The following is a 25,503-nucleotide window of genomic DNA, read 5'->3' as shown; positions in this document are numbered from 1 at the left end:
AATAGAGCCCTAGGGAGGCTGTGTGAAAAGCAGCCAATAGGAGAGGAGCTGTGAGGAGCAGCCAATCAGGGCTTATCAGGCCCATATAAGAAGAGCTGCTGGGCAGAGCAGATTTAGTGACTTGCTGGACCTCAAGGAGGGAGGATTAGCTGCTTTGTAGGCAGAAGAAAGCTAGACATCTGGACAGAGCAGTGTTGGACAGCAACAGGGGAGTGAGAGAGAGTTCCTGCTGGCTACTAAGACTAGCATGCTGAGGTAAGGGTGAAGAAGGTGCTGGGATTGCAGGGAAGTGGCCTGGGGAAATGTACTGAGAAGTTGGAGGGGATGCAGCATGTGGCTGTCATCTTCTGGGTGCCTGGTCTGGGATCTGGAATAGGAAGTGGCTGAACAGTTAGACTGTAGTGTTGGCCTCCAGAAGTGGGGAGCACAGATCGTCGCACGGCTGCAGGGCAGTGTCACGAAGAGGATGCTGCAATCCTTAGAATGATGTGGGTCCAGGAGCAGAAGTGGTGGCAGACAAGACACCACTGTGAGCGGGTGTACCAACCTGATCCCTAAGATGACCAGCAGGTGCTGCTAGTGTGACGCCTGGAGCCCTGTCATATTGTAGTAGAGGAATATCACTTCTATGAGATTTAGGAACTCTTCTTGATGGGTATATTCTCCACTTGTGTAGCTTCCAAAGCTCAGGCCTCCTGAACCACTTAGAAGCAGCACTGGAATAGAGAGCTGTCACCATGTGGCACCCAGAAGCCATACAGAAATGGTGCTTTCTGCCCCATACCACTACCAACGCTACCAGTCTGGCAACTGAATCATGTTTCCTGCAGTCTTGAATTCCAAAGGAGGTTCCTTCCAATGTCTCCTTTGAGGGCAGCCATGTGGAGAACTCACTGAGCAACTTCATGGGGGGACAGGCTGATGCAGAAAAACACATCTATGGACAAGTTGTAGGCACACAGAGGAGCTGGAAACTGGCGAGGAAATGACCATTTTTATGGAATTACAAGACTGACATCTTAAGAGCTTCTTGACAAAGAGGTAAATTTGGATAGAAGCATAATCATATTATGCATAGGGACCTGACTAGCTATTGATTATAAAAATACATTGGGGGGGTGGGAAGGGAAGGAAGGAGGTTTTTTGTAAATTGTATCCTGTCATTCTCATTAATTGCTACGGTCTCAGTTCCTTTCTGACTTGCAATCTTCCCACGAGGGGGTTCCTAGAATTGAAATATAAAGGTCAAATAACGTGGTTTAATTATTTATTACAGAAGTGTACAATAAAATAAAGTGAGCTCTAACTTTTTTTAAAAAATAACAATTTTTAGCTTGATCAACTGGAGCTTGAAGTCCACCTAACAATTACAAGTGGAACACATTTTTATAATTTTGAAGTACAAAAATAAGTTATGAATTAGTGCAGTATGTTAGAGTCAATGTAGAGAAAGTGTTCTAGTTCTCCGCAAGTAGTATGCATCAGTTACTACCTCAAATTTCTGCTATTTCTTGACTGGTTGAAAATACATACAAGAATGGATCAAAGCCTCAGCTACTTCAAAGACCAAATTTTGAACTATGAACAACTCTGACAGTTGTGCCCCTTGGACAATGCAGGTCACGGAACCCAGATGAAGCTTCTGGGATCTGGAGACAAAGCGTTCTCAGTGGAAGGGAGCTGGTTATGGAATAATCTCCCAGAGGAGATCAGGGGAAGCCAGAGTCTGACCACCTATGTGAAACACTGCAAACTCTTTCTCTTTGAGAGAACCTCGCTGCCATCAATGACACTCACAATACGAACGCCCCCTTTATTCCTAAACGTCTACCACTCCACACAACCTACTCCAAGTAGAGTTTTGATCCCAGAGAAGGAAAAATGCCAGAAACCCCATGAATTCCACTTACCATTGCTATTGATTTCACATGGAAGGTAGGAATGTAAATATCTGGTTAATAAGTTAACTGTTTAAACTATTACAATTATATCATTTAATGCGTTAACCAATTAAAGGGAGAGGGGTGGGGGCTACTCCAGTTGGTGCGGCTGGGGTCGATGGACCGGTGTAGGGCCGGGGCTGCTCCAGCCAGCTGGGGTTGGCACGAACGGGGCTGCTCTGAGTGGCTGGAGTGAGGCTAGGGCTGCTCCGGCTGGATCTGGGGGTTAACTGTTAGGGTCGGTTAACCAGTAAGACTAATGCTTACCGGTTAACCATTTAATATTTTACATCCCTAATGGAAGGTACTCAGGATCTCTAACCTATGGTGATGTGTAGCAGTATAAAACCCTATCAGAGAAAGACATAAGATACACATGCTGGATATGATTAACACTGCTAATTTAAGCCCTGAAGCCTTGTTTTGCGGGAAGTGACATTCCTGTAAACATCATTACGTTAATAGAGTCAAATATATTACCATTTGTTTTGTAAAGTCATGTCAATGCTCTGGGTCTATAAAGGTTGTAGCAGCATCCCGTTCCACAATCCTTTTCACAAAAGACGGCAGATCCTTCTTCCAACACGGAAGAAGCTCTTTGTGGAAAGAGGCCCAGTTATTTTAGAGAACTGACGCATAATACAAAGCTTCTTCACCAAGCTCCTCAGTTCCTCATGCTCCCTTATTCAAAACAAGGTTCACAGCACACACACAAATAAAAAAAAATACAGCATCTTTGGCCATACATTTAAAGATTAACTTTGCTGGGCCTGTTAACAAACTATAGTAATGCCCATTCTCTGGAGGCACAGCTATGTTAAACCAGGACTATCCCAAGAATTAATACAACAGTATATGGTGACGGTCATCAAACCTGAAATAGGTCGTCAAAGATCTACAAGGCTGAAGACTGATCTGAAGGTTGGTGATGTGGGAAGCACTTTACTTGACACATTTCCCCTTTCCCGCCTGAAACCACCAATAATAATCCAAAAGATGGTAACAGAGGAGAACAGCAGAGAGATGAGCACCAAGGAGGGAGAGAGGTCAATGGGATCATCAGCAGAGCCCTTACTGCTCCGAACAGTCCTAGAGCCCTGCAGCGGGCCTGTGATCCTGCAGGACCCGCTGCCGTAATAGTGGGGGATGGGGGAGGTAAAATGTAATTTGTTGCAGGCGGGACTAGATGGGCCAAAAAAAAAAAAACCCAGACCACAGGCACCAACTTTCCAATGTACCGGGAGTGGTCAACCCATGGCTCTGCATCAGGCCCTGCCCCCACCCCACTCCTTCCCCTAGGGCCCCGCTTCTTCCCACCCCATTCTGCCACCTAACCCGAGTGCGCTGTGTCCTCGCTCCTCTTTTCTCCCTCCCCCAGCCATGCACGCCACGAAACAGCTGATCGCAGCAGGCAGGAGGCGTGGGGAGAGAGGGGAAGCACTGATTGGCAGGGCCCATGGGCGGGAGGTGCTGGGGGAAGGAGGGGAAATGATGGGTGGGGGGATGCCGGTAAGTGCTCAGTACCCACCACTTTTCCCCTGTAGGTGCTCCAGCCCTGGAGCACCCCCGGAGTTGGTGCCTATGCCCCGGACTGCACTAATTTGTGGGAAAACACTAAATCTCTCGCCAGTTTGTCATAAATATGGTTTCAGCAATGTAAAGCAAGTTGTTTTAATATCTCAATTTCAGAGTTGGCGAGGAAGGAGAGAGAGTCCTGGGCAGGGCTCTCCCAGGGCCGGTGCAACCTCTAGGTGAACTAGGTGGCCGCCTAGGGCGCCTAGTGGTTGAGGGTGCCTAAAAGCCCGCTCAGGCGAGGAGGTGGAGTGGAGGCGAGCTGGGGCGGGGGAGGACCACCTGCAGTAACGGGGGGAGGCGCACAGGGGAACTGCTCCCCACCCCAGATCACCTCCACTCTGCCTCCTCCGCTGAGCACACAGCCCCCGCTCTAATTCTCCTCCAATCGGCACCGCAAGCCTGGGAGGGGAGGAGAATTAGAGCGGCGCCGACATGCTCAGCGGAGGAGGCGGAGCGGAGGTGAGCTGGGGCGGGCTCCCCGGGCGGCAGGGTTAGCCGCAAAGGGGGGTAGCTGCCACCAGCGCCGGCACCAGCGTAGCAAGCAGGTCCCTGGGGCAGCCAATGAAGAGGGGGGCAGCACGTCCGGCCATTTGGTGGCAATTCAGCGGAGGGGCCGTCACTCCCTCTCAGACTGAAGGACCTGCCGCCGAATTGCTGCCGATGGCAACCTTTTTTTTTTTCCTGCTTGGGGTGGCAAAAACGCTAGAGCCGGCCCTGGCTGCTGTGTGTGTGTGGCTCCTCTGGGGCGGGGGCGGTTAGCTGCCACGGGGAGGTGGGGGGGTTAGCTGGGTCAGAGGGTGGTGCAAGGTGGAAGTGTCACCTAGGGTGCAAAACTTCCTTGCACCAGCCCTGGGCTCGGCCCTGCATCATGTTTCCCATGGAGGCAGCAGCCCAGGCAGTGAGAAGCCCCTCCCCGCCCGGTCAGAACCCCAGCAGCGGCAGAGCAAGCGGACAACAGGCGGCTGGGACTAGACCACGCCCCCCCTTCCCTCTGCAGTCCCCTACAGCGGCAGCGCCTCCCCCCGCCCCGCTATACCCGCTCCACTCTCCCAGCCCACCGCTACGCCACGCCCACTAACACTAACCTATCCCACCCACCGGACCCCGCCCATTCATCTAAGCCCCACCCATCTCCGGGCCCACCCTACCCTGTCAGTCAAAGCGCTGCAGCCAATGGGCGCGGAGGGGAGGTGGGTTCCACGCTGACGCAGTGACGTGGGGGTCTTGTGGCTCGGCGGAGGGAGGCCGCGCGGACGCACGGCACGCACCGCCGTCGGTTCCCCAAGATGGCGGCGGCCACCAGCGGCGAGATTTGTTGCAGCGAGGCGCCCGCGGGCGGAAGACGGGGCCACCTGGGCATCCCCGAGGCCGTGTTCGTGGTGAGAGCCGCTCCCGGCGCCCGGCCCTCTAGGGGGCAGCGAGCCGAGCCGAGCCGGCGGCGCCGTGGGGGAGATGGGCCCGTTCCCGGCGCTGGGGTCCCGGGGAGGCACCTCGCCCAGTCCCTCGGCCACGCCCCGGGGTCCGTGGTTGGCTCTCCCCCGTCTGCGGCTCTTGAGAGGGGGTTCTGCCCGGGCTGGGGCTGCCCCTTGCCCCGTAGCTCCCCCGGGTTCTTTTGCGCTGGCGGGCCCCGTTTCCGTGCGGCGGGGGCTGGGGTTGGTGATGAGCAGGGAGGCTGCGCTGTGCGGCGGGGGGCGGGGGGGGTCGCTCCTGCTGTAACCGGCCGCTCAGGGCGCGGGTCCTGCTCTCCCGTCTGCGCTGAGAGCAGGCTGGGCTGCTGTGGCTCACAACCGCAGTCGTTGGGGGCGCTTTATGGGGCTGGGAGATAACCCTCGTGGATGCAGTTCTGGCTTCAGCATTGTCGCTACCTAGGTCGTGTCCTCTGGCATCCGTCTGCCCCAGACTCAGATACTAATGCAGTTTATGGTGGTGGATATGGGTGTGGGTTTAGGGAGTGGGTCGGTATCCGAAATCTGAGGTTTTCTTTTGTGTAATGTTCTATGACCTCCTACAGGTCAAACCGAGTAGAGTCTTGTACCGTACAACCCAGTGATCCCTGGTTAGCCCATTGTCATCTGCATCCAAAGCAACAATACTCGCTGTGAAATGCTCTGTCTTTACCTAAAACCTTGTTTTCCCTTAAGGTGTTTTGATATCTCCAGAGCTCTTGGGAAAACTGGTGTTGTCATGTACAGAGAAATTCTTTTGACTCTAAGGTGGTGAGCCATCTTTTTTCCTTTCAGAAAATTAAACGGCATCACGCATCTTTGAAACAAAGTGTGCTTTTTTTTGCTATATTGAATTTCCTTCAAAAGTCTGAGGGGAAAATAAAAATAAATAAATTTGCATTATGATCAACTTGCCTTGATGACAGAGTTTAGACTGAAAATTGACATGATCAGTGACCATAAGTTATTTAGTTTGGTCAATATACTAACCAACTTGTAAAGGCAACTTGGTATTTAAAAAAGGAAAAGTGAGTTTGAAAAACCTTAATGGAAAGACTGAATATTGTGTAATGTGATGTAATATGAAAAATTTTCATAAATTCAAAATCCTTCTAGGAAGAAGGAAGTTGCCCTAATGGGTCAGAGAATCGTACTGTCTAGTCTTCAAGAGTGGCCAATATTAAATGCTTCACAGAAAATTGCTAGAATCCCTGTAATGGATATTTATAGAATAAGCTACTTATTTGGGAAGCTTCTAGTCAGTTAATACTTGCGACCCAAAGTATGAGGGTTTATATTTATCATAACTTTTCTAGTTCTGTATAATTTTACTATGAATGTCCTTTGTATCCATACAAATGGCTAATCCCCTTTGAAGCCTAAGACTCAATTTGATATTGGGGCAAAAAGATCCACATGCATTTTATTTGTAAGTTTTAAATTTACCTTTCAAATTAATTGGCTGTCCCCTCATTCTTGTATTTTGAGAAACTTTGTTTATTAATAGGAATGCCTGAATGACATTCTCTACCATTCATTAAACAGAGGCTAGGTCTACACTACCCGCCTGAATCGGCGGGTAGAAATCGACCTCTCGGGGATCGATTTATCGCGTCCCGTCGGGATGCGACAATCGATCCCCAAATCGGCGCTCTTACTCCACCAGCGGAGGTGGGAGTAAGCGCCGCCGACAGAAAGCCGCAGAAGTCGATTTTGCCGCCGTCCTCACAGCGGGGTAAGTCAGCTGCGATACGTCGAATTCAGCTACGCTATTCACGTAGCTGAATTTGCGTATCTTAAATCGACTCCCCCCGTAGTGTAGATGTACCCTAAGTCATGTTCCTTCTTATTCACATCCCTTTTAAAATAACCAGTGAGCTCTTTTCCACCTCTCCTCATATAGAGCTCTTCCCATGCCTCTAATCATTTTCCTTACCCCTTCGATTTCTGATACATATCATTTTGCAGTGCGGGCAGAACTGAACACTGGTCAGGATTTTCAGAGGTGACTTTAGGTGCTCAGTTTGACACTTCTTAAGTGTAACTTGATTTTCAGAAAGTGCTGACAAGATGGGCACGGAATCACTCTGAAACCAGTTTAAAAATTGTTGACTGTTATTCAAGGGAAGGTAGTCCATCAATTTGTATTAAGGCAATAAAATTTCAGAATTATTTCACAATCTAGTTCTTTCTATAGCTTATCACTTTGGTGTTTTGACTGCTACTGCACAGAACTTTTTATTGAGCTGTCAGTGATGATATCTAGATCTCTTCTTGAGTGCTGTAGTTAATTTGGAACCCAGAATATATATATATGTATGTGTGGGTGTGTATGTATATATGTGTGTGTGTATATACATACATACACACCTCTACCCCGATATAACGCGACCCGATATAACACAAATTTGGATATAAAGTGGAAAAGCAGCGCTCCGGCAGGGCGGGGCTGTGCACTCCGGCGGATCAAAGCAAGTTCGATATAACGCGGTTTCACCTATAATGCGGTAATATTTTTTTGGCTCCCGATGACCGCGTTATATTTGGGTGTATATATCCTAAGTTATTTTTCCCCACGTTACTGCCTTGCATTTTCTAGCAATGAATTTCATCTGCCATTATCTATCCAACTGCCTAGCATTTAGGAAGAGACAAGCTTTTGAGATTCACAGAGCTTTTTTTTTTTTCCCCAGACCTAAGGAAGAGCTCCATGAAGCTCGACAGCTTGTCCCTTCTACCAACAGAAATTGGTCCAATAAAAAGATATTACCTCGCCTATCTTGTATTTCTCATGTCCTAGACAATGTCATTGGAAAATCTTAAACCATTTTGCTCTTTCTCTTGTCTTCCATTCCAGGTTATTAATGAAAATATTAAACACCCCGGTATGGACCCTTAGGCTATATTTCACTATACATCTTTTGCTACAATAAAAAGTTATCATTTATTTTCCACTCTTTGCTTTTTGTCTCTTCCACACATTTTTCAAGGGTATTTAGGCTCCTACAGGTGTAGATAAGCACCTAATGGGATTTTCAAAAGTACAGTAACTCCTCACTTAATGTTGAGTTATGTTCCTGAAAAATGCAACTTTAAGCGAAACGATGTTAAGCGAATCCAATTTCCCCGTAAGAATTAATGTAAATGGGGGGAGGGGCGGTTTAGGTTCCAGGGAAATTTTTTTTGCCAGACAAAAGGCATTATATACATTTTTAAACAAGCAATTTAATACAGCTGATTGCTGCAGGCAGGGGAGGATGGGGGGAGGCTGCGTGCCGCGTCCTCGCTCCTCCCCCCAGCCTCCTGAACGCTGCAAGACAGCTGATTGCCGCAGGCAGGAGGCGGGGGGAGGTGCTGATCCACGGGATCCGCCGGCAGGTAGGAGGCGCTGGCGGGGGGGGTTGGGGCGCGCTTAGGGGAGCTGATGGGGGACTGCTAGCCATGGACAAAGCAGGCAACCAAACGATGTTATAGGGGAGCATTGCACAACTTTAAACGAGCATGTTCTGTAATGGAGCAGGGACGTAACATCGAAACAATGTTAAGTGAGAGGACATTAAGTGCGGAGTTACTGTACCTATGCACCAAACTCCCAATGATTTTTAGTCACTTTCTAATGTATGACAGAATGACCTCTATGCCATGATTACTTAGTTTAGGTTCCCTTAATCCTTACTGCTTCTTGGTGAGGGATTTTGTGAAAGACTTGAAAGTCCAAATCCATTATGTTCATCGGCTCTTTCCCCCTATATCTTGTTGCTTCACCAGAGAACTCTTAGAGACTGAAGAATCATGACTTTCATTTACAGAAGCCATGCTGGTCTGACTATTCTATCATGTGAATTTAGGTGTTTTATAATTCTTGAATTATTGCCATCAGTTTACTTGGCAGTAAAAGAAGGTGCTAACTTGGCAGTAAAGTAAGGTTTGCAATATCCAGGATCATTCTTGCAGCTTGCTACCATCTAGTCCTCTGGTATAGTAGCTGATTTTAATGAGAAACTGCATATTTTGTTAATAACTTTTCCACCCCCTTCTCAAGTTCCTTCAGAACTCCTGAATGAATGCTATTGATCCTATTGACTAATTGCTGTATAATTTGTTCAACTCACTTTCTTTTGACACTCCAGTCTCTGAAAGAGTCTCCTTTTTATTACTTGAAGAATAGGTTAAGGGAGATATTGCCATGTAGTCACTTAATTCTTTGCTTCTCTTTTGACTTTTAGCTTTGTGTACCAGATCAAAAGTAGTGATTAGGTTTTATTAAGATTAAAAAGTTATGTTTCTCAATGTGGGAAATGGACCTTTTCACGTACACCTACAGAACAGCTCTTACTTTCAGTGTCATGCTACAGTACTTGGAAATTGATATTAACTTGGTACAGAAGGGATCCGGAGGTATTTTTCCAAGTGAATGAGGTGTCAAGTCTCATTGTATAACAAGTAGTTTTTAATGGTGTTCCATTGTGGGTACCGTCTTGAATCTTTCATGTTTTATGGCTATTCTTATTGTGAATTCTTCTGCTAATGATATATTCTTGAATTGCCTTGAAATTATTGATGCATCTGCAGTGTCTGGCAGCCCATCTCATGTAGGCAACCAATTCTCTGGTGTGTGGGTTGACTGAAAAGTGTTAATGAAGGTGTTGGTGACTTTGTACTCTGTTGAGAATGTTGTGTATGAATCAGTGTCTAAAAAGAGATTGATTCAATATGGAGTATGTCACTCCTGTTCAATAGGTATGTTGGTAATGAATGATAAATGCGCACTTTTTGACTTGACTGAATGTATAACACCCCCTTGCCAATTAAAAGACCATCAGAGAGCCAAATTGTGACACAGTAGTGGATTGTTTGAAAACTGCAAAAGTGATGATCATATTTTGTCATCTCCAGATGGAGAAGGTAATTCCTTTAGTGAGCTGCTGAAATTCCCGAGTGAAAGTAAGAGTAAGAATTAGCACAGTTAATGCAGCCCCATGAGTTGGGTGCCATAGCTGGAATCTCTTGGTAAGCTATTTACCTGGGAAAGCTGCGTGAAGTCTGAGGGATTTTGTGAACAGTTTTGCAAGTTGGTCCTAATACACTTTTGCGAACTGTCCTCAAGAGACAGGAATGTGTTTTCCTAGTTAAGGAATTAGTCTGGGAAGATGATTATTTGTAATTATAGATCATGCTTATATGGTACCTCACATCCAAAAGGTGCTACATAAATAGCATCTATGAAATGCGGTCTCTTGACTCCCAGTCTAGTGTCCTGTCCACTAGACTTTGTAGATTATTTATCAGGAGGCAGCAGTGGGAACTCCTCCTACTTCAGATGAAGCTTGAAATTCACTTTTGGTTGTTGGTTCTATGCTGAGACAGCAGGTTGACTGCACTTGCCTATTTGGGCAAGTGCACAGTGAGTCTCGCTAGCCCAAGGGGATTCATGCTGTCAATGGCATAGTAAACTATAATAAAACCAACCATTCGCCTGCCTATTTAAATAAATATCACTGCAATAAAGCACCAATAACATACACAGTCTGTATTAATGGAACTGGGTTGTTTTTTTTTTTTTTTTAATTTTATTTTATTTTTTTGTTTTTTTGCATTAGTAAAGAATGGAAGCCTCTAGCTATAAAAGAGTAAATTGAGAAAGGGCCATATTTTTTTTGTCATCTAGCAAGATATATGTATTAAAAAAAGCTGTCAAGCCAATAGCTTGTGAATTAATTGTAACCATATTTCTTTAACATGAATGTCACTACTTTCCTTTCCTCAACGAGAAATCTAAAAGTAGTGGCCCTAGAAAGTTTAATTCTTTGTATTGCAAAAGTGCCTAGAAGTCCCAACAAAGATCATGGCCCCTTTGCTCTTGGCACTGTATTTATATATAGTAAGATGGTCCCTGTCCCAAAGAGCTTACAATTTGAATAGCCAAAGAGTGTGAAAAGGAAGTATGATCCATATTTTACAGATGGGGAAACTGAAATACAAAGAGATTAGGTGATACTACAATTTGAATGGAAAAGAAGATAGTTTCATGTTGCATGTGGCTGAAACTGTAAGGCGTACAGCACCGACAACTCTAGCATTGTGAAATACCTTCTATGTCCACTGTACATGATCTAGGTTTTAAGTAAGCAATGATCTGATTGATGTGTCAAGGGAAAATAATGATTGAAGGTATAAAATTACGTTTAGTGCAAAATAACTTTTGTCTACCTAATCTTTCTGATCACATAGTTAGACCTTGGGTTTCTATAAAATTCTTAATTTTATCTTTTTCTTAAAGGAGGATGTAGATTCTTTTATGAAACAGCCTGGAAATGAAACTGCAGATGTAGTACTTAAGAAGCTGGATGAACAATATCAAAAATATAAATTTATGGAACTTAACCTTGCTCAGAAGAAAAGGAGGTGAGTTACAATTTTTGAAAGTTTGGAAATTGAAAATAAGACTTCAAAAAAAGGTTATATTTTGTTAAATATTTCCGACTGCCGTAAGAAATTATAGGAAGTGTTAGCAGTGCCAATAATGCAGTAAATTTAGAAAGGTGCAACTCCACTTTTTTTCCCACAGACCGATCAGCAATGTCAGTAGGCCTGAGTTTATAGCTTGATAGACCTTAAGGCCAAAAATGACTACTGTGACTGTCTAGTCTGACCACCTGCATAACACAGGTCATAAAATTTCACCAAGGCACTTTTACATCAAGCTGGTAACTTTTTTTTTTACTTTTTGTTTTTATATGAAATATAAACACATAATAAAATAAAATGTATATAAATATAGGCACAAGATAGAAATAGCATAAACATAACAAAATTCAACATTAATTGTTTGCAAAACCTGGAAAAAGCAAAGAAAAAACCCCAAACCTGCAGAGGTCATGCAAGGCATCAGTTATTAAAGTGACTAAATAGATAAGTGAGAACATAACCTACGAGTGTCGGAGACTAGTACCCTGTTTCCCCGAAAATAAGACATCCTCCGAAAATAAGGCCTACTTACAGTTTTGCCTCTCGTTGTAATATAAGGCATCCCCCCGATAATAAGACCTCCCCGATAATAAGGCATCCACCGATAATAAGGCATTTTTCATTTCTGAAAAATAAGACATCCCCTGAAAATAAGACCAAGCGCATCTTTGGGAGCAAAAATTAATATAAGACACTGTCTTATTTTCGGGGAAACAGGGTATATATTAAACTGCAAAAGTATGCAATAGTTTCATGTATGACCAGACATCCTCAATTTTTCCAAGTGTTTCTATTCCAGTAATTTTTTTCCATTAATGCAATAGTAGAGAGCTCACTGTGCCAGCCTGTGTATAAGGGAGGGATTGCGGATTTCCTATTTTTTCAAAATAAGTCTTGTGGCCACTAAAATAGTTATTGCAATCCATTTCTTAATGTTCACTGGTAGTACCAACTCATCCAGCACCCTTAAAATTCATAAGCTTGGAGAAGGAAAGATAGCATCGCTTAGTTTTTGAGAGAGCACTGACTATGATGTTTCAGAACACATGCATTTTTTGACAGGTGAAGAGGATGTGTGAAAGCCCGTAACTTCTGCTCTAGCAAGATAATATCTTTTAGAAAGACATCGTCTTGATTTAAATACTTTCAAAACTTTTTGGTGTTGCTGAAATGAAATAAGATACCCTGGGGTCTGGGAACTATGTTGTGGCAGCTTGGCTGCCCAGTTGCTTGTGAACCTAAGGAGTTGACTGAAATTGACATGACTGTCAGATCCACTGCTGCCTGCCACTGAATCGCAGTGTGAAACTGACCAGGCTTTATTAATTTTACTCAGTTGCTACTTTTGGAGAAAGCTGTGAGCAATAACAGAGGCAGATACTGGGGCTTGCTTTTATTGAGGGGGATCCTTATCTATGAATAACTCCAGTGCCTGCCTTTGCAGCCAACCTGGCAAGCTGCTGGGGAGTCTGGGTTGCCAAAGAGGTGGATGCACGAGCGGGGGGAGCTGGCAGTAAACCAGGCAAGTTTCCATCAAAAGATTTGCCCAAATTGCCACATTCCCGCAAAACTTTTCAATTTTGATTAATCAGCATTTTCTGATGAATGTTCCATCAGAAAATTTCTGACCCGCTCTCATTTTAATTCTTTGCTCAGAGTAACATGCTTGTCCCATCAGAATTTTCCTTGTATTCACTGTATTGATTAGAATGTTGGAACATGCCAGGTACACCCAGCCTCCCTAGTTAAGTGTACTTGCTAGATCTCTTGTATATTCAGAAGTGAAGAGTTTGTGTTAACTTCTAGGCCTAATTATGACTTTTTAACACCTGATTAAAATTAATCGAAAATGTCTGTAGAACTTGAGTTTCTAAAATGAAAAAAAAAAAAGGTTGGATTATATAATAGCTTACTGTTTGGGGAAGCTATCTATGTGCAGAATACTAAATTATGACTGTTGTTCATTCACAGGCTAAAAAGTCAGATTCCTGAAATTAAACAGACATTAGACATTTTAAAATATATGCAGAAGAAAAAGGTAAACTATTTTGATTATTTAATGATATGAATAAATAAAGTTAACAGCTTTTCCATACTAGCAGAAAACATTCCAATAAATGTTTTGAAGAGCACACACAATTCGCTTGTATAAAGTATAGTGGAATTATTCTTAAGGCACATAACTTTATTTACTAGCTTTCAGAAAGTTAACATTCCCACTGTAAACTTCACTTTTAATAGCTGCAAAAGATGCACTAAGCTTGGGCTCCATGGACTGTTGTTAGTCTTTGTAGCCATTTCTAATTTGGGTATAAAATCACCACCTTATAACATGCTGTCATCAAACTTGGAATTTTAACTTCTATTTTGAAGTAAAAGTTTACAGTAGTCCCCCAAAAGTTTAATATTCACATATTACTTTAAAAAAAGGGCAGAAAAGTATGTTCTTTATTCTAGTTCAGGGGTCGGCAACCTTTCAGAAGTGGTGTGCCGAGTCTTCATTTATTCACTTTAATTTAAGGTTTCGCGTGCCGGTAATACATTTTAATGTTTTTTAGAAGGTCTCTCTCTAGAAGTCTATATATTATATAACTAAACTAGTGTTGTATTGTAAAATAAACAAGGTTTTCAAAATGTTTAAGAAGCTTCATTTAAAATTAAATTAAAATGTTGATCTTATGCCGCCAGCCTGCTCAGCCCACTGCTGGTCTGGGATTCTGTTCACCCAGGCCAGCAGTGGGCTGAGCGGGGCTTGCAGCCGGGACCCCGGCTGGCAAGGGTCCAGCAGCCAGAACCCCAGACCAGCAGCGGGCTGTGCAGGGCCGGTGGCCGGGACCCCAGACCGGCAGTGGACTGAGCGGCTCAGCCCACTGCAGCTCAGGGGTTCCATACGCCGGCTCCTGCCAGCTGGAATCCCGGCTGCTGGACCCGCTCAGCCTGCTGACAGTCTGGGGTCCCGTCCCTGCCCACATACAGTGGGTACCTACCTTCTCCCTGGTTCTAGCCCATTCTCTTCCTCTCTCTGCACTGAGCTGAGGGTGGGAGTGCACTGAGCACAGGGCTGGGGGTGAAGGGTCTGGCCAGGAGCTAAAATGAGGGTGGGGGCTCAGGGTTGGGGCAGAAGGTTTGGGTGTGGGGCACTTACCTGGGCAGCTCCCATTTGGTGCAAGGGGTGCAGGTGGGAGTGTGTGTGTGTGTGTGTGTGTGTGTGTGTGTGTGTGCAGGAGCTTCCGTTGGTGCTCAGGGTGAGGGTGGGGATGTGGGGGGTGCAAGAGTCAGGATGTGGGGGGTGCAAGAGTCAGGACAGAGGGCTGGGGGCATGTGGGGGGGGGGTGCAGGTGTCAGGGCAGGAGGGGGCTGGGTATGTGTGGGGGGTGCCAGAGTCAGGGCTGGGGTTGGGGGTTGAAGGAGTCAAGCAGAGGGCTGGGTGTATATGAGGGGGGTACAGGGCTCAGGGCAGGGGCCTGGGGTGTGTGCGGGGCATAGGGCTCAGGACACGGGCCGGGGGGTGTGCAGGGCTCAGGGCAGAGGGCTGGGTATGTGTGTGTGGGGGGGGGAGAGGGGCAGGGGGCTGGAGGGAATATGCCCCTATTCCACCCCGCCCTGCCCCCATCCATTCCCTCCTACTTTCCACCCCCCTGACTGCCCCCCTCAGAACCACCAACCCCCTTGCTCCTTGTCCCCTGACTACCCCCTCCTGGGACCCCTGCCTCTAACCGCCCCCCAGGACCCCACCCCCTATCTAAGCCTCCCTGCTCCTTGTCCCCTGACTGCCCCCCTAGGACCCTACCCCCTACCTGTCCCCTGACTGCCCCAACCCTTATCCACACTCCCGCCACCAGACAGACCCCCGGGACTCCCATACCTATCCAACCGCTCCCCGCCCCCTGACAGGACCCCCATAACTCCCCACCCATACAACCCCCCCTGCTCCCTGCCTGCCCCAACCCCTCTCCACACCCCCGCCTCCTGAGAGCCCCCGCCATAACTACTGACTCATCCAACCCCCTCCCAGCTCCTTGTCCCCCGACCCCCCTTCCAGAGACCCCCCCCACCCTAACTGCCCCCAGGACCCTCCTTACTCCCTGTCTCCTGACTGCCCGGACCCCTATCCACCCCCCTCCCCCTGACAGACCCCGGGACTCCCATGCCCCATCCAACCCCCCTGCTCCCTGACTGTCCTCTCCAGAGACACACACCCCCCTCCCGCCCCTAACCACTCCACCCGGGATCCCACCCCTATCCAACCGACGTCCCCTTACCATGAGGCTCCTAACAGCATGTTCTGCTCTGTGCAGAGCCAGACACGGCATGGCTCCAGGGGAGGGGGGAAGGCGGGGGAAGGGCCAGCGGCTTGCTGCGCTCGGCCCGGTGCTCCAGCCCGGGAGCGTGGACCCTGCGGCTTGCCATCCCAAGAGAGTGGGGCCATTTGCCCACCCCTTGCGCACGCCTATGCTTCTGCCCCCTTCCCCTGCGGGGGAGAGGGGGGGAACAGAGGGCGAAGAAGAGCGGGCTGGGCTGGGCAGGATTTCTAATGGCACGCTGCTGCCTACCGGGACTCCGGCAGCAGCGTGCCATTAAAAATCGTCTCGTGTGCCGTCTTTGGCACGCGTGCCATAGGTTGCCGACCCCTGCTCTAGTTTCTGTATTGCTGTCTTAACCATTTGCAATGCAAGTAGCAACTTCAAGTTCTGTGATCTTTCTTAAGGAATCCACAAACCCAATGGAGACCAGGTTTTTATTGGCAGATAACCTCTACTGTAAAGCATCAGTTCCTCCTACGGATAAAGTCTGTTTGTGGTTGGGGGTAAGTAACTACAGTATTCCTCTAACATATTTTTTAAATAATTAAATCGGCATGTTCATAATCTTACTTGTTTATTTCTACCACTCACAGCGGGACAAAATTCTGTGCAATCATTGAGTTTAATGGAGTTGTATGAAGTATGAGGAAGGTTAAGTACCTGGTGTAATTATGGTCAAAACTAGAAAAACAACACATTTAGGTGATCAAGTAACTGGTCCCTGTACCAGCCTCCAGTGGGAGTTCAGTGCAAAAAGGTCTTCAGAATCTAGTACCTACTATTACATGGACAAGTAACTTGCATAACTATAGTCTTAATTTACAAGACAAAACAAGGCTAAGAAAATGCTGTAAATTCAGTGCAATAATTTGTGCTGAAGGGAGGCACACTGGTGTTTGTTTGAAAAGCTGTGTCTTTGTTGTTTCTTTTCCCATCTCTTCCATTTCTGACTTTACCTTAGCACTTGCAAGCTCTTCGGGGTATGGACTGGTTTTTTGTTCCGTGTTTATAAAGCATCTAGCTCAATGGGGTCTTGGTTCATGAATGGGGCTCGTAGGCACTATGGTAATACAAATTAATACTGCAATAATAGACATCTTAAAAATATCTGTGAGAATCCTTCAAATTCAACTTTAGGTCTGAAAATCAAGCTGTATTCTTTTTTTTTAGCTTTTGCATCAGTAATTAAGATTCTTCAGCTACCCCCGTGCAGCACCCTTGTCTTTGACTTGGCACATCTTAGCCAAGTTCCAGGTGCGGGGCCAACTAGTACATTGAAGCACAAACCAGAACAGACTCCAACTATCTCTCTCCCATAGCTGTTGGCTCTGCAGGGGTAACAGGAGTATCAAGTAGTGACACACTTTTTACCAAAAAAAAAAAAAAAAAGTCAAATATGACACAAAATCACATGGGCTAGAACTGTTGAGAAAGAAGCTGACATTTTTATATGGTGCCTTTTTTTAACCGTAATTGTACATTTTCAGTTTGCTTTTTCTTCATGTATAATGACCAACAACTGTCAATAAATTCTGAGCCGTGAATATTTAACTCGCAATGTTGTTGATTTATGCTTGCAGCAGAACATGATGTAGCTAATCTGCAGTTTACATTGGCTCTACTGCCTGCAACAATAAAAACTGTTTTGTCTGTGAAGTAAACCTTACAGGGGCAATTTCAACATGTTAGGCACTTCATTTAATCTATTTTATTCAGTGCTCACACTTTTTAACATTCTGATGATCCATAAATTCCAATTTGGCTTTTCTTTAAGATTAAATTAATCAGAATGATTAATTATAGGTATTTCATTATTGCACTGTGGTTCAGAATACCAATCCACCACTACCTTGAAGGCACATGCCCAGTAAAGCAGTTTGTTTTGACAATTAGGTCTGCTAATATTTTTCTATTTGTCTTCTGTATGTTTAGCCATATATAGCCTCTTACTATCCTATTCACGAAGTATCTACATTGTATTTCAGATGAGGAAAGGATTTGTCTCGTATCTTACATATTTATAGGGCAGTTATCAACTTTCTATCTAAGCACAGATAACGGGTTGGCTGGGTCAAAGGTTTTAAACAAGAGAGATCTCTAAGTACTTTAGCAGTATCAAGCAAGGATATTCTGTGTTCATACATTTCCTTATCTGCAAAGATAACTAACTTACTAATGTTTATTTTGAGACCACTAAGTCCCTGAACTCCCCATGCCAGAACTGAGTCATCTGGTTAGGACAAAAACATTGTCTGCACACAGTTAATCTGTACAAAGGCAATCTTAGTGTGGAATAAGAGTGTCCACGGGGGCAGTTAGTGCACACTAGCTATTTTGGGCTTTCTCCTTATGAAGACAAGCATTTAGTGAGGGCTTGAAGTGCGGAAGTTTTGGAAATGTTTAGAATTTCATTCCAACCTGAGCATCCTTTTATTAAATGTTAACTTTTCTGAAGGATTTCTCCCTGGTCCCCATCAGCATAAAAGCCTGAGAGCACAATTCATATAGCTTTGGCTCCATGAAAGCTGTTGTGGGCTTGTAGGTGTGGTGTATTCAAATTCATTTACAACTGTCAAAATATGGGGCCATTGGCTTTTTTGCATTGAATATTTGTTGCCATTAACTAGTGTTCATACACAAATCTGCTACCAAAAATTAGTCATGCTAACAATGCATTTTATGTGTCTTTTGGGCATGCCTTGACCTTACTGCCTCATCATGGCTTACAGTGTATATTGGTTTGTTTTGGGCTGCGTATGCTCTGTTTCTAATTGCTTTCTTGAAAAGTTAAGGCTTTCTATGTCAAGGAAAAAATGAACTACTAATCTAGTGCATCCTTAGTCTCAGAGAGGCTACCTGTAGGAGTTGTTTACTTGCTATAATGAGTTATTGTTCCAGAGCCATAAGATGCAGCATATACTGATCCAAACCAGTGTTGACAAGGTGTTTCTGTGGAATGTTTGCTCAATGTTGTTTGTTCCTTTCTTTGCCCCACAATCCTTCAAGAATGTATGTTAATGTTGTCTTCCACTATTAAGTGCCAAACTGCCATTTATGCCTTTGAAAATCACTCCCAAAACGAGCTTAATAGTCTGGAGATATAACAGAGCTCTTCTATTCTGTGAAATTCCACTGAATGATGATACACCGGAATGATGCTAGTTGCTACATAGTTGTGAAATTGTAAGCACTGGTCTCCAAATAACGAATTAATATTGAAAAACGGAGTATAACTCTTACTCAGTACTCACAAAGGACAAAACTGCTCTGGGGTGTCCAGCACCTTCGCTTGACATTGTTGGTCTTTCTACGTGGGAACTCGCACACCGAGAGAACAACATATTAGCAATAAGATCTGCCATGTATATGTCAAAAAAAGAATTTTGTCCTAAATTGCATCAGATGGTTTTGTTGATTTCAGTTGTTGGGGATACTAGGGTAAGAGCATTCTGCTGTTGAATCTGGATATTTCCAGAAGACTTTATTAAAAGTAGTATATTGTTTAACATTTCAAAGATACTTTGGAGAAACTCTTGCTGAGGGAGCTGTCTTCCATTTTGAAAAGAAATGTTAGAATTGTGTTAATGTATGTAATTCTGAAGACACTAGAGTCTTGCTTTTGTTTTTATGGACTGCTGGCCACAAATGCAGCAAGCATCCATTTGTTGCTTTAAATGACATGGGGAGCAATATTTGCAAGCCTTTTATGGGTTTTATTTCTCAAATACTGAGGTGATAGAGGCCGAAAATGGATCCCTGCATTGCACTTCCTTTTTGTTGTCACAGCTTTGGTGTATATCTGTGAGTGCCTGTCTACATAGTAGGTTAAAATCAGTCTGAAATGTTTGTAACATCCCCTTGGATAGAGTTAATCTTTTCCTTAAGGTGTTCAACCTACAGTAAAAGCTTTATTAAAATTAAATATCTTTTCTCTTAGGCCAATGTGATGCTTGAATATGATATCGATGAAGCCCAGGCTCTGTTAGAAAAGAATCTGTCAACAGCCACAAGAAATCTTGAGTCTCTAGAGGAAGACCTGGATTTTCTTAGAGATCAGTTCACCACCACAGAAGTTAGTATCCTTTGGAGAAAAACAACTTTAATTTAAACACTGGTACAAATTTTTCTCACCTTTCTACAGATAAATATATTTTTAGAAAGAGAAATGCATTATTCAGCTCTGCTTATTTGGTTTCCCTAACCAGACTAGTGGATGGAGGATTAGCAAGTAGCTGTCTTGAATGGTAATGGTGGACCTGAGCAAGGGAAGGGGCAGTTTAATGCAGCACAGCTAGTCCCTGTTGGAATTCCATCTCTTAACAGACAGAGCCGGAAAATGGGCTGCCAAGGCAACCTATTGTGATGGGCACTGCTGTTCTAAGTGGGTAACTTGAGGACATAGACTAGTGCTTGGAGTTGGTAGCCAATTGGATTTATTGACGCTTCAAAGCAAAATGGTTCCTTGTCACAACTTTGGATAGTACACAAGTGCTGTTCTTTGGGTTCTCCACCAGCAGAATGCCTAATTCAACTGCCACCTTGATGCTCTTCTGAGCAAGAAAGCCAGTGCTAGAACCATGTAAATGAACCTCTCTGGGGAGTCTTGATAGAATCACATTCATTTTGCATTATGTTTTTGGATTGTCTGCTTCAAATCTGCCTTTAATGAGGAGCACAGATTATTTACTTAGTTGAAGACTGATACTTTAGCTATTTATTAGTACTGGAGGGGAGCTATTAGGGTTTCAAATGTTGCCAATGTTAAAGGACATTCAGTGCCGAATAAAGTCATGTATGGCTGAAATAGGTAAACGTTGCAACCAAAAAGGGATAAGTTGTAACTGGAAGCAGTTTTAGCTTTGGCACATAGGAGTGGAAGTAAATATGAAGGGAGAAATGTCTGTGCAAAAATATTTAATTGTTAGCATGTAGATCCTCTGAACAGAGGATGAGTAGTGACCATGTATAGCTGCCCCATCCGTTGTCAGAATTTCCACAGCATCAAGGTTCTGCACTGCAGTCAGCTGTTTTGTTAATCAGTTTCTATGTTGTCTGTCATGCATCAGTGAAACAAGCAAGAGTAACTTGGATTGAACATACTTGGCTGGTTCTGCAATTAGTTATCTCTTTTTGCATTATAGCAGCTTCCTTAACTATACCCTCAGATATGGCTAGAGTTTATAATTGGGATGTAAAGAGAAGAAACAAGGATGACCCTTCCAAAAACAAAGCATAGTTCTACTAATTTTAAATGTGCTTACGATTTCCAAATACTTTTTATTTTAAACACCCCCGAAATTCATCCTTAAGGGACTGAGTTAAGTTAATCATTTCAATAAATGATAAAATATATAAAATCAGTAATAATGGTGAGCGCCATTTTATTTATTTGTAAACTCTCAATTTGGTTTCATGCATGCTTCATGAAATTCTGAATTATTTGAAAGGATACCACACGGTCCAACAAAGGGCATAGCATTTTTGACCAGTTCAATCTGTTTGTCATAAGTAAATTCTTTACCTGAAGGTTTGTCTAAAAATGTGAGGTGCATGTATGAAATTGAGTTTAGGACATTTTATAAGGTTATTGTAATGTAAGGGTTTACTTGTTTCATGTTTGCTGATGTGTTGTATACACTTGATGAGGTTAAAAATAACTTTGGGGTGGGGAAGACATGCCACTGATAATTTAGCAAACAGAGAAAATACAGTGAAATCCTGGGTTTCATTTCTTAGTCAATTACTGCTTTGGCAACATCAACCCATAAGCATTCCCAGAGATCCACTTTGGATAAACTTGATTTTAATCAAGTTTGGGTTAGCCAACTGATAGCTACTGAATTTTCTGCACTTTACATACAACAGTTCATAATTTGTCTTCAGAAAAGAACAATTAATGGATTTCATTCAATAAACAGCACAAGCTATGTCAAGACTGCACATCGTCTCGCCCCAGGCCCCTTTCACATACACGCACACCCTGTTTATCTTTGCAAATATATAGAACTAGGACCTCAAAATGCTAATATCCTATAATACAAGAAAAACCCCATTTACAGCCCTTAGACAAGAAGATGACTAGTTCAAATGTCTTAACACTTTTGCAAAGCCTCCTAGGTGAAACCTGTATTAAATACGGATGGTCTATTTGAGCACAGCTTCTGTTGTAAACAGGCTGAATATTTTTTTCAGTTATAATGAAGCCTCACAAGATTGTTGCCTTTACCTCTGCAGTTTCCTCCTAAAACAAAATGCACACATGGTGGTGAAATTAGTGGTTAGTATTTACACTGCTGAGTGACTGGTAATACAGGTTTTGCTAGAAAATAAATGCAAATGTTAACTGTTCTATCTTCATGTAATAAACAATATACCTGTAAAGTTTTTGTACTTTTATTTCATGATATTAAAATAGTGAAACTCAACACTTGTGGCGAACATCTCTTTTGTGAATCTTTCTTTTTCAATGTAAGATTACAAGTCTTGTACCTAAGCTTGTATAACTCTTCAGTCCCTTGGAGGGGGGAAGAGAAACTTGGGTGAAACAACAGGTAAGGGAATTGGCTAGACTGAAGAGGGGAGAGGTGTGCCCAGACAGGAGGAGGTTACTGTAGCCCCAAGGAGACACTTCCATGGGGGGAAGCAGGATTTGAGGACTGAATATGTAGAAGGAATAGATATTAATGTTAGAGGCCCCAGCTGCAATTTGGCAATCTCCTGAGTGGGAGTAGTCCAAGCTAATTCCATGATTTCAAGTTTGAGAGCTGGGGAGAAGAGTGCAATTGTCAAAAGTAGTGAGAGAGATTAGGAGGGGGAAGTGAAAAGTTCCGGGTTTATCACATTTCAACAAACCAGTGGTCCATCCGCAAGGAGATGAGGGTAGGCAAGTAGACTGCAATCTTGACAAAAGTAACACTCTAGAACAGAGGTGGGTAAACTTTTTGGCCTGAGGGCCGCATTGGGTTTCGGAAATTGTATGGAGGGCTGGTTAGGGGAGGGGGCCCCCTCCTATTCCCCCCCCCCCGGGACCCCTGCCCCATCCACAGACCCCGGCTCCCTGTCCCCTGACCACCCCCCAGAACCCCCACCGCCCCATCCAACCCCATCTCTCATTCCTGATTGCCCCTCCCCGGGACTCCTGCCCCATCCAACCACCTCTTCTCCCTGTCCCCTGACTGCTCCCTGCTGTCCCATCCGACTCCCCCCTCCTTCCTGACTGCCCCCCCTGGGACTCCTGCCCCCATTCAACACCCCTGTTCTCCTGCCCTGACTCCTATCCACACCACCACCCTGAGCTCCCCTGCCCTCTATCCAACACCCCCCCCCCCCCCCCCCGCTCCCTGCCCCCTTACCGCGCTGCCTGGAGCACGGGTGGCTGGCAGCGCTGGAGCCGGGCCACACCACCGCTGCGCAGCACAGAGACCAGGAGCTGCCCAGGAGCTCACAGCCCTGCTGCCCAGAGCATTGCGTCAGCGGCGGGGAGGGGGAATTGCAGGGGAGGGGCCAGGGGTGAGCCTCCCGGGCCAGGAGCTCAGGGGCCGGGCAGGAGGGTCCCATGGGCCGGATCTGGCCCACGCTGTAGTTTGTCCACCTCTGCTCTAGGTCACTGACGAGACTAGTGAAAATAGACACTAGAGACCCCACTTTCTTACTAAAAGAGCACAAAAGTTAAATATATATATACCTGAGTATCCAGTGAGAGCCTGATCTAAATTATCTAGTTCCTAACCTTTCTAAGATAGAGACCCATATTTGTGATCTGTACCTGGGCATGCCATAGGTATTGCACCAGTTACTGCATCTTACCTGTTTCTTGTCCTTTTTCTTTTCTCTGTACCTAGCATTTTTTGCTTCACTTTCTCAACTGATTTTCTTCTTTTGCACCTTGAAGGCAGCAGTTTCTCATTTCTCTTCCAGATCCCTCCTTATTCCCTCCACTCCTTCCCTTTCCTTTTGGTTTTGCCAAAGACTAACTGAAGAGTTTTCTTCCACATGAAAGTTCTGCCAGGGACAATTATTTCAATAAATCGGGAGATCCTGGGCCTGGTAGCACAGGCCTGTGGGTGAGTAGGCTGCGGAGTTGGGGGTAATAGTTCTATGTGAAAGTGAAAGGAGAAAGCAGAGAAAATAACTGACAGGAATTACTAGGTGAAATTCTACAGCCTGTGTTATATAGAAGATTACAATGATCTCTAATTTGAACTTAAAATTCACCAGGACATACACTACCCCTCTCGGCAGACTCAGCTAGTAGATTTCAGAGATTGTTGCTCTCCTTGGTGCTTCCCTTTCCTTCCCCCGCCTGGCTTCCTCTGTCGTGCTTGGCACATCCCGGTGACTGACTTTTTGTCCCCAGAATGCAGGCTTCTCTGCTGAATGCTCCCAGCTGAGTAGCTCCCAGCTTCACACTGCTGATAATCTGGTAGCCTGAGTGTGGCTCTAGAACAGGGGTAGGCAACCTCTGGCACGCATGCCGAAGGCGGCACACGAGCTGATTTTCAGTGGCACTAACACTGCCCGGGTTCTGGCCATCAGTCCAGGGGGCTTTGCATTTTAATTTAATTTTAAATGAAGCTTCTTAAACATTTAAAAACCTTATTTACTTTACATACAACAATAATTTAGTTCTATATTAGACTTATAGAAAGAGACCTTTTAAAAACGTTAAAATGTATTACCGGCACGTGAAACCTTAAATTAGAGTGCATAAATGAAGACTCGGCACATCGCTTCTGAAAGGTGGCCAACCCCTGCTCTAGAGCAATCAGCAGAGGACCAGAGCTGGGAGCAAACTGCCTCCGATAGAGAGAAGCAGCCCCTGCCACGGGGGCAGGACATTGCTCATCAGCTTGCTGTCTAGGCCAGGGGCAGCAGTTCCTCGACCTGGATGTGAAAGTTGGCAGTCAAACCAGGACTATTGACGGCTATTCTGCTTAGCTCTTCTCCCTCTCCCTTGTACTTGCCAGAGAGATCCATATCAGCGGTGGCGCTGGGACAGGGACAGGGCAGCAAGGATTTTGTGGTGGCCTGTGCTACCTATGTGATCCTTGAGAAGAGCATGTGATGCTAAATGGTGCAGGCAGCTCAGGGGCCACTGCCCTCACTGCTTCCTGTCCAGCCTCCTAGCAAGTGACTGCCTCTTCAGGGGCTGGGAGAGGGGGAAAGGAATCTTGTAGTTTCCCCACCCTCCTTGACTCTCTCCCCAGGCAGATTATATACACAGGTCCATTCAGAACTACCCTCATAGCGTGACTTGTGAATGCTTGTGCCAGGCTGGTCCCCTAAAAGCCATCTCTCAAGAATTACCTGCTGGAATTTGGTGCACAGCATTTGCAGATGTCTGTTGAGACATGGTGAATGAATTAGCAGAGATGGGGTAAAATTGGTTGGATAAACTCTTAGGAATTAGTTGCCTACCTCTAGCTTTAAGAGGCTAGGAGAGGCGAGAGAAGAAGTGAGTACATAGAATGGGAGTGTGTTGGCCATTGGAACAGGGTAATTACTGCTAATGGGATTAGAAGGGTTCTGCTGTTTTCTTTCTGCTTTCCTAGCCCCATTGCCCCAGTCACTCCCAGCTGCGCATGCTCAGGCTTGGCTCATGTCTCTGTGCCAGACTCCGTTTGCTCCTTCTCTATGCTGAATGCAGCAGTAGACAAGAAAGGGGCTAGTGGATTGTTGCTCGTGCTTGGGGGCTGCCCAAAAAGTGTGAAGGAATCACATAAGAATGTTTCTAGTGAGGGGCAACTGCAGGCCCATGCAGTTTTCCACTGT

The 25,503-nt window shown here is 45.0% G+C and overlaps 2 protein-coding genes across 2 annotated transcripts in view; both read left to right on the top strand.

Annotated features, from left to right (window-relative positions):
* Positions 1-25,503, top strand: part of LOC135973540 (uncharacterized) — a 904,472-nt gene that overhangs the window by 207,911 nt on the left and 671,058 nt on the right. The gene's annotated exons all lie outside the window — the stretch shown is intronic.
* Positions 4,670-22,157, top strand: VBP1 (VHL binding protein 1). Its single transcript, XM_005291834.5, has 6 exons — positions 4,670-4,894; positions 11,241-11,365; positions 13,400-13,466; positions 16,137-16,235; positions 19,670-19,808; positions 20,898-22,157. Exons 1-6 carry the CDS (start codon positions 4,802-4,804, stop codon positions 20,966-20,968), a joined length of 594 nt encoding a protein of 197 aa, XP_005291891.1. The 5' UTR covers positions 4,670-4,801; the 3' UTR covers positions 20,969-22,157.

Source organism: Chrysemys picta, chromosome 9 (assembly GCF_011386835.1).
Source record: "Chrysemys picta bellii isolate R12L10 chromosome 9, ASM1138683v2, whole genome shotgun sequence".
Taxonomy (NCBI): Eukaryota; Metazoa; Chordata; order Testudines; family Emydidae; genus Chrysemys; species Chrysemys picta.
This window is presented reverse-complemented; position numbering and strand designations above follow the sequence as displayed.